Below are 15384 nucleotides of genomic sequence, written 5' to 3'. Positions count from 1 at the left end.
ATCGCCATGCTGTCTGGCAAACATTCTTATCCCTTGCTTGCTAGCCAACTTCCACTAAAACAGTCGTCACATCAAACAGTACAGCCAGAATAACAGAAATGAACTGCATTTGCATTTGTTTAAGCTGTTTTCTAGTGACATTTATTTGGATACATCCATAACAATGAGCTAATGATACACGATTTTGCCCGGCATAGACAATTTGATCTCTTGCCAGGACACGGTTGTCACTAGTTACCACAAACACAAGTCATAACCCTGACTATTTCTACTCGATCTTCTCTTCTTAAAATCTGATTTTAAACCAAACCTCAGTCATAGCCTTAACAACACTGCTAACTGTATGCCTTACCCTAACCTTAAATTATGACCAAAAAGCTTTTTGTTCCAAAAATTATTTATGAAATAGCCAAGTGTTACTTTGTGGCTGTGGTAACTAGTGACAACTCCAGGACACAGTTCAGAGGAGCTAGACAACTACACTAACGCAATCACTTGAAACGGCATCTGGAATTACAGCAAACTAGCTGTGTTTCATTTAGTTTGACCTGTTTTTCTATTGAAATGTATTTGTATGTATCCATAAACATTATGCCGATTCATGATTTCAACTGGCTGAGAAAAGTTGCCTGCCTGTCCATCTCTTCCCAGCACTTTCAAACTATGAAACAGTTGGAGATCAAATTTCCATATTGAAACAACGTTACAGACAGCACTTTTTTTACAAGCCACCACATTTGAAAACAAAATGCTAGTCAAAAAGAAAATGGGAGATAATGTCTAGATGCTTTTTACAGGAGAGATCAAGTTCCTAAATTGCCTGGCTGGGCTGATGCGATGGCGGATTGAGCAGTGAGGTGGAACAGTAAATAGGCATTTCAATGTATCCTTAGTGGGTGGTAACATGGGGATCAGACACCGGCTGGAACTCGGTTTTAACCAATCAGCATCCAGGATTAGACCCACCCTATAATATGCCATAAATAACTGAACATTCCATGGTTTCTTGACATATTCATTAAATGTCAATAAAACACGATAAGAAGGTTAACCTTTAAAAAGGTCAACTTTTTCATGTTGCTGACATGGAAAGTCATAAAATACTTTGTTGTTAATCTCTCACAACTTCATGGCAATGATAGTTTATGCCATATTACATCACCAGACATTGCAACTATTTATGTAAATAAATATCATATTCCATCTTTTTCTGAGATTTCCAGATCGAAGAACAGATGTGATAAGACCTCTTCACAACATGCGGCAGAAACAGGGCCAGCACACAGCTTGGTGAATCAGTCTCACATGCTAGGAACTACATAACGGTCATAATGAGCACCATGTTGTCATATGGCCACAGACATGGGACTTCTGCAAAGAGATAATACATTTTGGTAAAAGTAACACTGTAATGTCATTAATGCATGTTGTCGAGAAAAGCTAAATATATAGAAAAGTACATCTTTCCAAAAGTATAGTTCTTTCCATTTTATTTAAGGATATTCACAAGTTATGCTAACAAAAATACAAGCAACAATATTTCTTAACAAACCATTCAAGTGCAAAATGCTTTCATTTTGTGCCATACTATGGATCAAGTACTAATACATTTACGCCAGATTCCATGTCTATCATCATCTCCCAAAGTTCTCCCTGATCCAATGGGCATGGGGCATGCCTATGTGTCCAGTCATTCCTGGGCCATGTGTGCACTGCAGTGCTGCAAAATCCCACAGAGAACACACGATTAACATTCTCAGGACCATGAATAATCCTAGGGAATGTTCTGTGGAACATTTAAAGTCTCCAGGTTCCAGCCTCTCATTCGGCATGCTCCGTATAGTAGTTTTGGGCTCTGGCCAGGGCTGATTGAAGGATCGGTCACTGGGCATCCATCTTTGAATCAGCAATGGACATTAGACTTATGATGGGCATGATCCTCCTTGAACCCTTCCCGGCTAACTCCTCTGCTTGCCAACTCCACTAGCTGGCAAGCTACATCCAATTCTATAGATCAACTGACCATTGGTCTTTGTCCAATTCTATTGATTCCATGGATGCTTTCTCCAGTCCCATTGGCTTATGTAGATGCAACCAATGTTAACAAACCAAGCATCATTCATTAGGACACTACTGTAGTCCTTCGTGATTGTTCGATTGATCTATGTGACATCTTTAACACAGATTACCACCACACTTGTAACAACACACATCCTCCATGTTCAGAGGAACATGCTGGTCTGGTATAGTCTGGTCCCCTCTATGGGGACATGCTCTGAGGGACAGCAGTGTCACAGTAGGACCAGTCTGGTCAACCCCAGGCCCAGGGTGGTGAGTAATGTCATCCAGCAGCAGCCCCACGCTGTCCTCACAGGGGCCTGGGGTGGGGCTGAGTTGTAAGCCTGATGCCTCATGGCAAACACAGCATTGGTGTGGTTGGTGGGGACCTCCACGTTGCAGATCATACCCTCACAGCACGACACACACTCCTACAAGAGGGAGAGGAGACAGAGGAGACAGAGCGGAGGAGTGAGCGACAACAAAATCAAAACACAAAGGCAGCAGTAATGACAAATACTTTTCAGCTGATTCTACAAATTCCTGAGGAGACAGATGATGGTGGGTTATTGTGGATGGGTTTTGGTGTATGGACTTACTGTGTGACCCATGTCCCTGTGATGTCTACAGCCTGAAGCGTGACACACCTCCCTGGCAGCACACTTTTTGGTCACAAACTTGGTCTTGCCATGACTGGTGAAGTGGTGCACTGTCATACAGAACTGTGTATCTGAGGAAAGGATAACAAAGAAATATACATTACTCAACTGGTTAGCTGGCTTGACATGGGCCGGAGCTGTCCGGAGCGCCATATTTTTGGGGAACTGCATATCACGGCCCAGATTCAGACACAGAGTCAAAAAAAGGTTGATCAAAGCAGAATGAAAGCGGGATCTGCATTGAATAGCAATGGGGAGTGGGCATTCATATCCAAAATCAAAATTAACAGTCGATGCAGCTGGTGGCCACAGCAGATACTAAGTACTGTAGTGCATCTCCTCCTCATGAACTGCACCAGATTTGCCAGTTATTGCTGTGAGATGTTACCCCACTCTTCCACCAAGGCACCTACAAGTTCCCGGCCATTTTTTGGGGGAATGACCCTAGCCCTCACCCTCCGATCCAACAGGACCCAAAACCGAGACGACAGTGAAGAGCACTTTTTGCCAGTCATGTCTGGTCCAGTGAAGGTGGGTTTGTGCCTATAGGTGATGTTGTTGTCAGTGATGTCTGGTGAGGACCTGCCTTACAACAGGCCTACAAGCCCTCAGTCCGGCCTCTCTCAGCCATAACTGTGACCTCAATTGCCTACCGTCTGTAATCTGTCTTAACGACTGTTCCACAGGTGCATGCTCATTAATTGTTTATGGTTCATTGAACAAGCAGGGGGAACAGTGTATAAACCCTTCACAATTAAGATCTGTGAAGTTATTTGGATTTTTATGAATTATCTTTGAAAGACAGGGTCCTGAAAAAGGGACATTTCTTGTTTAGCTGAGTTTATATAGCCAATTCAAAACATAACTAGCCATACTACATCGCTAGATACATATTTAGCTATAAGCATTAATGTTGTTGCCTCTGTTGCCTTTCCACCAGCACCGTTGAGAAAATAAATTGACACGGTTGGGATTCCCCTCTAGACATTTAGGCCTATATCTGACAAATGTAAATATAATTATCTCTATATATTTAAAAAAATATATCTTTATTGGCATTTTTATTTTTTACAATTTAACAATCATTAGCAAAATATGACAATTAGATAATGCCATGCGCTTTCTTCCTGTCCTACATTTACAAATAACATCTCCATTCAGATTATTTAAATGTTTTAACCAAAAAAGTGTTAAACAAAACCAAATATATTTAATATTTGAAAATCTTCAAAGTAGCCACCCTTTGCCTTGATGACAACTTTGCACACTCTTGGCATTCTCTCAACCAGCTTCATGAGGTAGTCACCTGGAATGCATTTCAATTAACAGGTGTGCCTTGTTAAAAGTAAATTTGTGGAATTTCTTTCCTTCTTAATGTGTTTGAGCCAATCAGTTGTGTTCTGACAATGTAGGGGTGGTATACAGAAGATAACCCTATTTGGTAAAAGACCAAGTCCATAACATGGCAAGAATAGCTCAAATAAGCGAAGAGAAATGACAGCCTATCATTACGTTAAAGACATGATTGTCAGTCATTTCGGAAAATTTCAAGAACTTTAAAAGTTTCCTCAATTGCAGTTGCAAAAACCATCAAGCGCTATGATGAAACTGAGAGAGTAGCGGGGGAGAGAGAGCGAAGGTTGGGACGGCGCGATACCATCCGAGTAGGGGCAGTGTGGGAGGTGTTGGATGAGAGCGAGAGGGAAAAGGATACAAGGTAGTGGTCGGAGACTTGGAGGGGAGTTGCAATGAGGTTAGTGGAAGAACAGCATCTAGTAAAGATGAGGTCGAGCGTATTGCCTGCCTTGTGAGTAGGGGGAGGTGAGAGGGTGAGGTCAAAAGAGGAGAGGAGTGGAAAGAAGGAGGCAGAGAGGAATGAGTCAAAGGTAGACGTGGGGAGGTTAAAGTCGCCCAGAACTGTGAGAGGTGAGCCGTCCTCAGGAAAGGAGCTTATCAAGGCCATACGCCGTACACTGCATTAAATTGGTCTTCCCAGAAGGAAGCCTCTTCTAAAGATGTTGCACAAGAAAGCCCGCAAACAGTTTGCTGAAGACAAGCAGACTAAGGACATGGATTACTGGAACCATGTCCTGTGGTCTGATGAGACTAAGATAAACTTAGTTGGTTCAGATGGTGTCAAGCGTGTGTGGCAGCAACCAGGTGAGGAGTACAAAGACAAGTGTGTCTTGCCTACAGTCAAGCATGGTGGTGGGAGTGTCATGGTCTGGGGCTGCATGAGTGCTGCCGGCACTGGGGAGCTACAGTTCAGAGGGAACCATGAATGCCAACATGTACTGTGACATTCTGAAGCAGAGCATGATCCCCTCCCTTCGGAGACTGGGCCGCAGGGCAGTATTCCAACATGATAACGACCCCAAACACATCTCCAAGGCGACCACTGCCTTGCTAAAGAAGCTGGGGGTAAAGGTGATGGACTGGCCAAGCATGTCTCCAGACCCAAACCCCATTGAGCATCTGTGGGGCATCCTCAAACGGAAGGTGGAGGAGTGCAAGGTCTAACATCCACCAGCTCCGTGATGTCGTCATGGAGGAGTGGACGAGTACTCCAGTGGCAACCTGTGATGCTCTAGTAAACTCCATGCCCAAGAGGGTTAAGGCAGTGCTGGAAAATGATGGTGGCCACACAACATATGGACACTTTGGGCCCAATTTGGACATTTTCACTTAGGGGTGTACTCACTTTTGTTTCCAGCGGTTTAGACATTAATGGCTGTGTGTTGAGTTATTTTGAGGGGACAGCAAATTTACACTGTTATACAAGCTGTACACTCACTACTTTACACTGTAGCAAAGTGTAATTTCTTCAGTGTTGTCACATGAAAAGATATACTCAAATATTTACAAAAATGTGAGGTGTGTACTCACTTTTGTGATATACTGTACACATACATATACAGTGCCTTCGGAAAGTATTCAGACCCCTTAACTGTTTCCACATAACCTGTTTTTGCTTTGTCATTATGGGGTATTGTGTGTAGATTAATGCAGATTTTTTACATTTTAGAAAAAGGCTGTAATGTAATAAAATGTGGAAGAAGGCAAGGGGTCTGAATACTTTCCAAATGCACAGCATACTTCCTATGGCTTCTCAAAATGGACAAACAGTACTATTTATTGCTGCTTATTTCTTGTTTCTTGTTTTTCAAGTGAAGGTTTGACCGGAGCATGCTGTTCGGTTCGCCTAGCCGACTTCGGCTAGCCGCCAGTCGAACTGAAGCATGCTGACTGAACAGTGCAGTTATTCTACTTTGTGGGGGGTTAAGTGCCTCCCAGTTAGCACATACGTTCTGAGAACCATATGTTTTTAAGGAAAACGGATACCTAGTCAGTTGCATAACTGAATGCATTCAACTGAAATGTGTCTTCCGCATTTAACCCAACCCCTCTGAATCAGAGCTGCGGGGACTGCCTTAATCGCTGTCCACGTCATCGGCGCCCGAGGAGCAGTTCTTGTTGTGGGTTAACTGCCTTGGTCAAGGGCAAAACAGCAGATATTTCCACCTTGCCAAAGCTCTTAACCGCTAAGCTACCTGCTGCCTGGTGCGTGGTTGTCCTATGGTTATTTTGCATACAACCTTCCCACAACTTTCTGGGAATGGTGCAAGATGGCTGCTTGGCTTTGGAACATTATTAGCACATTTAAGGAACTTTAAAAAAAACTTCTTGGTATTTCATAACTTCAACTTAACGTTTCCTAAATGTTTTTTTTTTTTACATTGGCAGGAGATAGTAGCCCAAATGGGATCAGAATGCAGCTTTATAATAAAGCATTTCATGCATCATTGCATTTGCAGATTTATGTAAGATGTAAACCCTACTATTCATAATGTGACGAGTAGATTCGCTAGTCATAATTTAGGCTAATAATATAACTCAATCACTGCTCTCAAAAAATACTGTTCAACGCATGGCTGAGAGCTTATTTTGTAGAGGCCTGGGATTTAGGCTATATCAGGTTTCTTCTTCCCTTGCACAGGAAAAACACATTTCATGCAATTCTACTTTATGAAACTTTATATGACTGGAGACATTAGTAGAATCTATTTTAATATGACAAATTACAGGGTAGCCTACTCTGCTGACACTGACAAACAATCAATAAAAACAATGTCCATATAATAGGCCTACTACAAGAAGGGGAGACACAAAGAAAATATGTGTCACAGTGACACAGACCCAACAATGATTAAGAGTGAATATGTGCAGTGGTGAATATGTGTGTATTCACTGGGGCTGATGCTCTCCACTAGTGCCAATAAGATAACTTAATTGCCTAAGTTGAGACTTTAGATAACTAAAAGACAGATCTCTCTTTACAGCAATAGCCATTTGCTTTCCAAACTATGTCTTCCCAGGATGAATTTTTAAATATTGTGATATACCTAGCTGGGCTCTCTACTTTCACTGACAGCCTGAACTCAAAAATCATCTATTTGGTATTTGCAGCGCGCGCTGCCGAAATTGCACTTTTTATTTTTTTATTTTATTTTTTACATGATCCTATGTGGCCAAATCATGCTTTAGTAGCCTATTTTTTATTATTTTATTTATTTCTGTTTAGACAGGAATAGGCTGTCAATCTACTATAATAAATAGCCCAAACAGACTCTGGGACAGTTGTGGGACGAAAAATCCCAAATTTATACAACCAGTAGGCCTAGTTAGGATCACCACTTTATTTTAAGAATGTGAAATGTCGGAAAAATGTTAGTGAGAATGATTTATTTCAGCTTTTATTTCTTTCATCACATTCCCAGTGGGTCAGAAGTTTACATACAGTCTTGGCCAAAAGTTTTGAGAATGACACAAATATTAATTTTCACAAAGTCTGCTGCCTCAGTGTCTTTAGATATTTTTGTCTGATGTTACTATGGAATACTGAAGTATAATTACAAGCATTTCATAAGTGTTAAAGGCTTTTATTGACTATTACATGAAGTTGATGCAAAGAGTCAATATATGCAGTGTTGATCCTTCTTTTTCAAGACTCCGTCCTGGCATGCTGTCAATTAACTTCTGGGCCACATCCTGACTGATGGCAGCCCATTCTTGCATAATCAATGCTTGGAGCATGTCAGAATTTGTGGGGTTTTGTTTGTTCACCTGCCTCTTGAGGATTGACCACAAGTTCTCAATAGGATTAAGGTCTGGGGAGTTTCCTGGCCATGGACCCAAAATCGATGTTTTGTTCCCCGAGCCACTTAGATATCACTTTTTCCTTATGGCAAGGTGCTGAATCATGCTGGAAAAGGCATTGTTCGTCACCAAACTGTTCCTGGATGATTGGTAGAAGTTGCTCTCGGAGGATGTGTTGGTACCATTCTTTATTCATGGCTGTGTTCTTAGGTAAAATTGTGAGTGAGCCCACTCCCTTGGCTGAAAAGCAACCCCACACATGAATGGTCTCAGGATGCTTTACTGTTGGCATGACACAGGACTGATGGTAGCGCTCACATTGTCTTCTCCGGACAAGCTTTTTTCCTGATGCCCCAAACCATCGGAAAAGGGATTCATCAGAGAAAATTACTTTACCCCAGTCCTCAGCAGTTCAAATCCTGTACCTTTTGCAGAATATCAGTCTGTCCCTGATGTTTTTCCTGGAGAGAAGTGGCTTCTTTGCTGCCCTTCTTGACACCAGGCCATCCTCCAAAAGTCTCCGCCTCACTGTGCGTGCAGATGCACTCACACTTGCCTGCTGCCATTCCTGAGCAAGCTCTGTACTGGTGGTGCCCCGATCCCGCAGCTGAATCAACTTGGTCCTGGTGCTTGCTGGACTTTCTAGGGCGCCCTGAAGCCTTCTTCACAACAATTGAACCGCCCTCCTTGAAGTTCTTGATGATCCGATAAATGGTTGATTTAGGTGCAATCTTACTGGCAGCAATAATCCTTGCCTGTGAAGCCCTTTTTGTGCAAAGCAATGATGACGGCACGTATTTCCTTGCAGGTAACCATGATTGACAGAGGAAGAACAATGATTCCAAGCACCACCCTCTTTTTGAAGCTTCCAGTCTGTTATTCAAACTCAATCAGCATTACAGAGTGATCTCCAGCCTTGTCCTCGTCAACACTCACATCTGTGTTAACAAGAGAATCACTGACATGATGTTAGCTGGTCCCTTTGTGGCAGGGCTAAATTGCAGTGGAAATGTCTCCTGGGGATTCAGTTAATTTACATGGCAAAGAGGGACTTTGCAATTAATTGCAATTCATCTGATCACTCTTCATAACATTCTGGAGTATATACAAATTGCCATCATACAAACTGAGGCAGCAGACTGTGTGAAAATTAGTATGTGTGTCATTCTCAAAAGTTTTGGCCATGACTGTACACCCAATTAGTATTTGGTAGCATTGCCTTTAAATGGTTTCGGGTAGCTTTCCACAAGCTTCCCACAATAAGTTGCGTGAATTTTGGCACATTCCTGCTGACAGAGCTGGTGTAGCTGAGGCAGGTTTGTAGGCCTCCTTGCTCTCACCCGCTTTTTCAGTTATGCACACACATTTTCTATAGATTGAGGTCAAGGCTTTGTGATGGCCATTCCAATACCTTAACTTTTTTTTGTCTTTATGCCATTTTGCCACAACTTTGGAAGTATGCTTGGAGTCATTGTCCATTTGGAAGACTTCCTGACTGATGCCTTGAGATGTTGCTTCAATATATCCACATAATATTCCTACCTCATGATGCCATCTATTTTGTGAAGTGCACCAGCCCCTCCTGCAGCAAAGCACCCCACAACATGATGTTGCCACCCCCGTGCTTCACAGTTGGGATGGTGTTCTTCAGCTTGCAAGCCTCCCCCTTTTTCCTCCAAACGTAACGATGATCATTATGGCCAAGCAGTTCTATTTTTGTTTCATCAGACCAGAGGACATTTCTCCAAAAAGTACAATCTTTGTCCCCATGTGCAGTTGCAAACCGTAGTCTGTTTTTTTACGGCGGTTTTGGAGCAGTGGCTTCTTCCTTGCTGAGCGGCCTTTCAGGTTATGACGATATAGGACTCGTTTTAGTGTGGATATAGAAACTTTTGTACCCGTTTCCTCCAGCATCTTCACAGGGTACTTTGCTGTTGTTCTGGGATTGATTTGCACTTTTCGCACCAAAGTACGTTCATCTCTAGGAGACAGAATGAGTCTCCTTCCAGAGCACTATGACGACTGTGTGGTCCCATGGTGTTTATGCTTGTGTACTATTGTTTGTACAGATGAATATGGTACCTTCAGGCGCTTGGAAATTGCTCCCAAGGATGAACCAGACTTGGAGGTCAATTTTTGTTTTATGAGGTTTTGGCTGATTTCTTTTGATTTTCCCATGATGTCAAGAAAAGAGGCACTGAGTTTGAAGGTAGACCTTGAAATACATCCACAGGTACACCTTCAATTGACTCAAATTATGTCACATAGACTATCAGAAGCTTCTAAAGCCATGACATAATTTTCGGGAATTTTCCAAGTTGTTTGATGGCAGTCAACTCAGTGTATGTAAACTTCTGACCCACTGGAATTGTGATAAAGTGAATTATAAGTTAAATAATCTGTCTGTAAACAATTGTTGGAAAAATGACTTGTGTCATGCAAAAAATAGATGTCCTAACCAACTTGCCAAAACTATAGTTTGTTAACAAGAAATTTGTGGAGTGGTTGAAAAACGAGTTTTAATGACTCCAACCTAAGTGTATGTAATCTTCCGACTTCAGCTGTACCTGATGCAACAGATCAGAACATTTAGCTTAAAATGTTGCTAAACTATTATTTCTTAACATTATTAGTCCAGCAGTGCACACAAGGCTCGAATGTTCATTTGGCTACCGGACAATGAAAGAAAGTTGAAAACCAATAAAACATGAGAGAAATAGGCTACTGGTTTCATGGCATGTATAAAATAATTCCCTCTCCGAATATGGTCCGATTTTGCCTAGGCTACTTTGAATGTTCAGGATTCAAACAATTAAGTAGCTTTATGTTTTCAAAATGGATACTGCCTCCAGCTCATTGCAAAGATGTGTGACGGTCTGATGAAGCCTGCCTTCAAGCGCGCATGAATTACCAGTTGAGAAATAAAAATACTTGCTATTTTTAATCGTGGCCCAAAATCTATTTTTAACACAGGATTGCATTTTGAATTTTTGCGCAATGATTGGGTTTATAAAAGTTCTGTCTGACAGATTTTCTACAAAAAGGCTCTGTATCTGTATGCTGTGCATGTGATAAATAAGAAACAACAAATATACCTACGTGCCAATTCAATTGTTTTTCTTCTCCTGGACAATTGGCTGGAGCCAATTTAATTTAATCGGCTTTTCTTTTTTTCCCCGGCTAACAGAAACTCTGCTACATAGAGATGCCACCAATTATTGGTCATGTAAATTTGGTTAAAAGTCACGGAGAAGTCATGGAAGTCATGAAATCAAAATGTGTATGAACCCTTAACAGTGAATAATCAGATGTTTCTATAGCATAATGTCATTTGGGAATTTCTGTGAAAATGACTGCTTCTGCACCTCTTTCAAGCACTGGCTATAACAGCATAATCATGAGGTATTATAACAGTGTAACAGCAATAATAACAATGATTATTAAGTACTGGTTAACCCTATCAGTCATGCCAATAATAAAAACTAATATCTGACAGTATCTGTGTGAAACAACAGAGGGTACTACTCACTCTGTGGACACCACTTGTCCTCAGCCCAGCGGTTACAGTTGTAGTTGTCTGCAGCTTGCTCGCAGGTGAAGCACTTGAAGCTCTTAGGGAATGGAGTGGCTGTGAAGACATTCCCACACTGTGTGTGAATCTATGTTTTCGCTCACATTGCTTCTGTCATAACTTTTGTTATGATGGATTCAAGTATAAAAAGTTCACGACATTGTTGAAGACATGACCTAATTTCAATGAGTAAGCAAAATATACCTTCCACAGGTGGTTTGACGTTGTAGAAGTTGATGCGATCAGCTGTAACCTGGTCACATATGGCCACCAGCGCCAGGAGTTGGATAACAGCGGTGAGGTGCAGGGCCATGGAGAATGACATCATCACAGTCTATCAGCAACCTGAACCACAGTAACAGAAAGAATCAGGAATGGACATATAATCAAGTATCATTTTAGCCTTTGCAAGCTCATGTAACATAGCACCAAGTGAATGGGAAAGGAGAAGATGAGGAAAAGAAGAATAAACTAAAGTGGATATTGAGAACGAGAAGAAGGAATAGGTTGGCCCTCTCTGGGACATTGAGAATTTGTATTATCATGGAATTGAGTCACTCCATGCCATGCCCTGACCACGTTTACCTGATCCTGAGAGGGAGGACCTCAGAGAGCTGCTGAATGGTTCTGGTCTCTATCAAATCTTTGAACCTTGACTTCTGACCCTTGGCCAGATGGGGCGGGGTAAATCAGAGAGTCACGGCTGAGAGAGCAAACTGGCTCACTGGGGTCCAGAGGAGTCCATAGAGGGGCTAAAGAGACTGATCCTTCCCTGTCTAAAGCTGCTATTTGAGCAGACAATGGATAGTAGCCACTTATGAGAAGAGGAAAGGGCGTTCGATGGCTGATCTATGGAGAGCTTTTGATAAGCCTAACGTTATTGTTAATTGTTGTTTATATCACAAATTATTATTATCAAATTTGTCATCAAGCATCATGAATGTAGCCAAACTGCATTGTCGCCGATTTGCAAACTCCGACCCCACTTTGCTATTTTGTGATTCTTCCGTCATCTATTTTTACGAAATGTATACGCTATCATTTCTTGCCTCTTCAACAACAACTGGTTTGCTGATTCTAGCGTGTTGGAAGTGTCGACCCATTGTTCACCCGTCTTGTAATACCTGATGGTCAAAAGCCGACCCTTCTACCTCCCAAGGGAGTTTTCATCTGTTTTTGTGACTGTTGTATACATTCCACCTTAGGACAAGAAAAATGACAAGCTGGCAATTAACGAACTGCACAAGGCAATAAACAAGCAGCCGGTCCGTGGCGGTCCTTCGTGGGCAAATTTTGTCAACAAACTTTGTCATCAAAGTCGGGCATTCTCTGGATAAACAAGGTCAAATCATGATGACATCAGTGATCTTCAGGTCGGAGCTCTAAAAAGAGGCCCGAGTTCCGGACTTGCAATTCCGAATAGGATGAACGTTCAAAACCCGTTTTTTTCCCAGAGTTCCCAGTTGTCTTGAACTCACTGAAGTCAGATTTCCCATTTCCACCACCATAGAAAGCACTGAGCTAGCCTGAAACACCAGAATTTTGGAGATGCATTACTCAAGAAAGCAAAAAAAGAGAAAAAGTTTGTATGCGGCTTTATACATCAATTATATATATATATATATATATATATATATATATATATATATTTTTTTTTTTACATTGTTTGCAAACTGATATGTGACACATATTAATGTCAAAAAGACGCAGATGTCGCAGATGCTACGCTATAGGACTGTTTTGCTAGCACAGACTGTAATATGTTCCAGGATTCATCCAATGGCATTGAGGAGTATACTATCCCAGTCATCGGCTTCATCAATAAGTGCATCAATGACATCATCTATACAGTGACCGTACGTACATATCCCAACCAGAAGCCATGGATTACAGGCAACATCCGCATTGAGCTAAAGGCTAAAGCTGCCGCTTTCAAGGAGCGGGACACTAATCCTATTGCTTTAAGAAATCCCGATACTCCCTCAGATGAACTGAACCATCAAACAGGCAAACCGTCAATACAGGATTAAGATTGCATCCTACACACCGGCTCTGACGCTCGTCTGATGTGGCAGGGCTTGAAAACTATTACGGACTACAAAGGGAAACCCAGCCAGCTGCGAGCTGCCCAGTGACGGAAGCCTGCCAGACGAGCTTAATGCCTTTTCGCTTCGAGGCAAGCAACACTGAAGCATGCAGGACAGCACCAGCTGTTCCGGAAGACTGTATAACGCTCTCGGTAGCCGATGTGAGCAAGACCTTTAAACAGGTCAACATTCACAAAGCCGCGGGGCCAGATGGATTACGAGGATGTGTACTCAAATAATGAGCGGACCAACTGGCAAGGTTCTTCACTGACATTTTTAACATCTCCCTGACCAAGTCTGTAAAAACTACATGTTTCAAGCAAACCACCATTGTCCCTGTGGCCAAGGAAGTGAAGGTAACCTGCCTAAATGATTACTGCCCCGTAGCACTCACGTCGGTAGCCAAGAAATGCTTTGAAAGGCTGGTAATGGCTCACATCAACAGCATCATGGCGGATACCCTAGACCAGTGGTTCTCAAACTTTTTATAGTCCCGTACCCCTTCAAAACATTCAACCTCCAGCTGCGTACCCCCTCTATCACCAGTGTCAGCGCAATCTCAAATGTTGATTTTTGCCTGCCACACACACACTATAGGATACATTTATTAACCTTTTAAACCTCTGGGGGCAGTATTTAATTTTTTGATGAAAAACGTTCCCATTTTAAACAAGATATTTTGTCATGAATAGATGCTCGACTATGCATATAATTGACAGCTTTGGAAAGAAAACACTCTGACGTTTCCAAAACTGCAAAGATATTGTCTGTGAGTGCTACAGAACTAATGCTACAGGCGAAACCAAGATGAAATTTCATACAGGAAGTGAGCCAGATTTTTGAGGCGCTGTGTTCCAATGTCTCCTTATATGGCTGTGAATGCGCAAGGAATGAGCCTACACTTTCTGTCTTTTCCCCAAGGTGTTTGCAGCATTGTGACGTATTTGTAGGCATATCATTGGAAAATTGACCATAAGAGACTACATTTACCAGGTGTCTGCTCGATGTCCTCCGTCGAAACTATTGCGTAATCTCCAGGTGCGTGCATTGTTCCATTTTGAACAGGGGAGAAACCAAACTGCCACGAGTGACTTATCATCGAATAGATATGTGAAAAAAACCTTGAGGATTGATTCTAAACAACGTTTGCCATGTTTCTGTCGATATTATGGAGTTAATTTGGAAAAAAGTTTGCGTTGTAATGACTGAATTTTCATTTTTTTCTTCTTAGCCAAACGTGATGAACAAAACGGAGCGATTTCTCCTACACAAATAATCTTTTTGGAAAAACTGAACATTTGCTATCTAACTGAGAGTCTCCTCATTGAAAACATCCGAAGTTCTTCAAAGGTAAATGATTTTATTTGAATGCTTTTCTTGTTTTTGTGAAAATGTTGCCTGCTGAATGCTAGGCTTAATGCTATGCTAGCTATCAATACTCTTACACAAATGCTTGTGTAGCTATGGTTGAAAAGCATTTTTTGAAAATCTGAGATGACAGTGTTGTTAACAAAAGGCTAAGCTTGTGAGCCAATATATTTATTTCATTTCATTTGCGATTTTCATGAATAGTTAACGTTGCGTTATGGTAATGAGCTTGAGGCTATAATTACGCTCCCGAATACCGGATTGCTCGTCGCAACAGGTTAAACATAAGAATGAGTGTGAGTTTTTGTCACTACCCGGCTCATGGGAAGTAACAAAGAGCTCTTATAGGACCAGGACACAAATAATAATCAATAATTTTGCTCTTTATTTAACCATCTTACATTTAAAAAGCTTATTTGTTTATAATTTACACCCTTCTCAGGTTAATGAGATGGGTGTGCTTGAAAGGACACACATAATTTTG

General features: G+C 41.6%; 1 protein-coding gene across 2 annotated transcripts in view; it reads right to left on the bottom strand.

Annotated features, from left to right (window-relative positions):
- Nucleotides 1–1473: 1473 nt before the first annotated feature.
- The window catches only part of LOC124043941 (ly6/PLAUR domain-containing protein 6B-like), a 47064-nt gene continuing 33153 nt past the window's right edge, over nucleotides 1474–15384 (bottom strand). For both annotated transcript variants that reach the window (XM_046363106.1, XM_046363107.1), the window contains exons 2-5: nucleotides 11650–11790; nucleotides 11404–11502; nucleotides 2658–2788; nucleotides 1474–2489 (exon numbers count right to left, since the gene is read on the bottom strand). In XM_046363106.1, coding sequence (XP_046219062.1) covers nucleotides 2292–2489; nucleotides 2658–2788; nucleotides 11404–11502; nucleotides 11650–11773 — 552 coding nt within the window. In that variant the 5' untranslated portion in view covers nucleotides 11774–11790 and the 3' untranslated portion in view covers nucleotides 1474–2291. The remainder of the gene's footprint in view (nucleotides 2490–2657; nucleotides 2789–11403; nucleotides 11503–11649; nucleotides 11791–15384) is intronic.

Source organism: Oncorhynchus gorbuscha, linkage group LG09 (genome assembly GCF_021184085.1).
Source record: "Oncorhynchus gorbuscha isolate QuinsamMale2020 ecotype Even-year linkage group LG09, OgorEven_v1.0, whole genome shotgun sequence".
Lineage (NCBI taxonomy): Eukaryota > Metazoa > Chordata > Actinopteri > Salmoniformes > Salmonidae > Oncorhynchus > Oncorhynchus gorbuscha.
The sequence above is the reverse complement of the archived record's forward strand: the minus strand, read 5'-3'. Positions and strand labels throughout refer to the sequence as shown.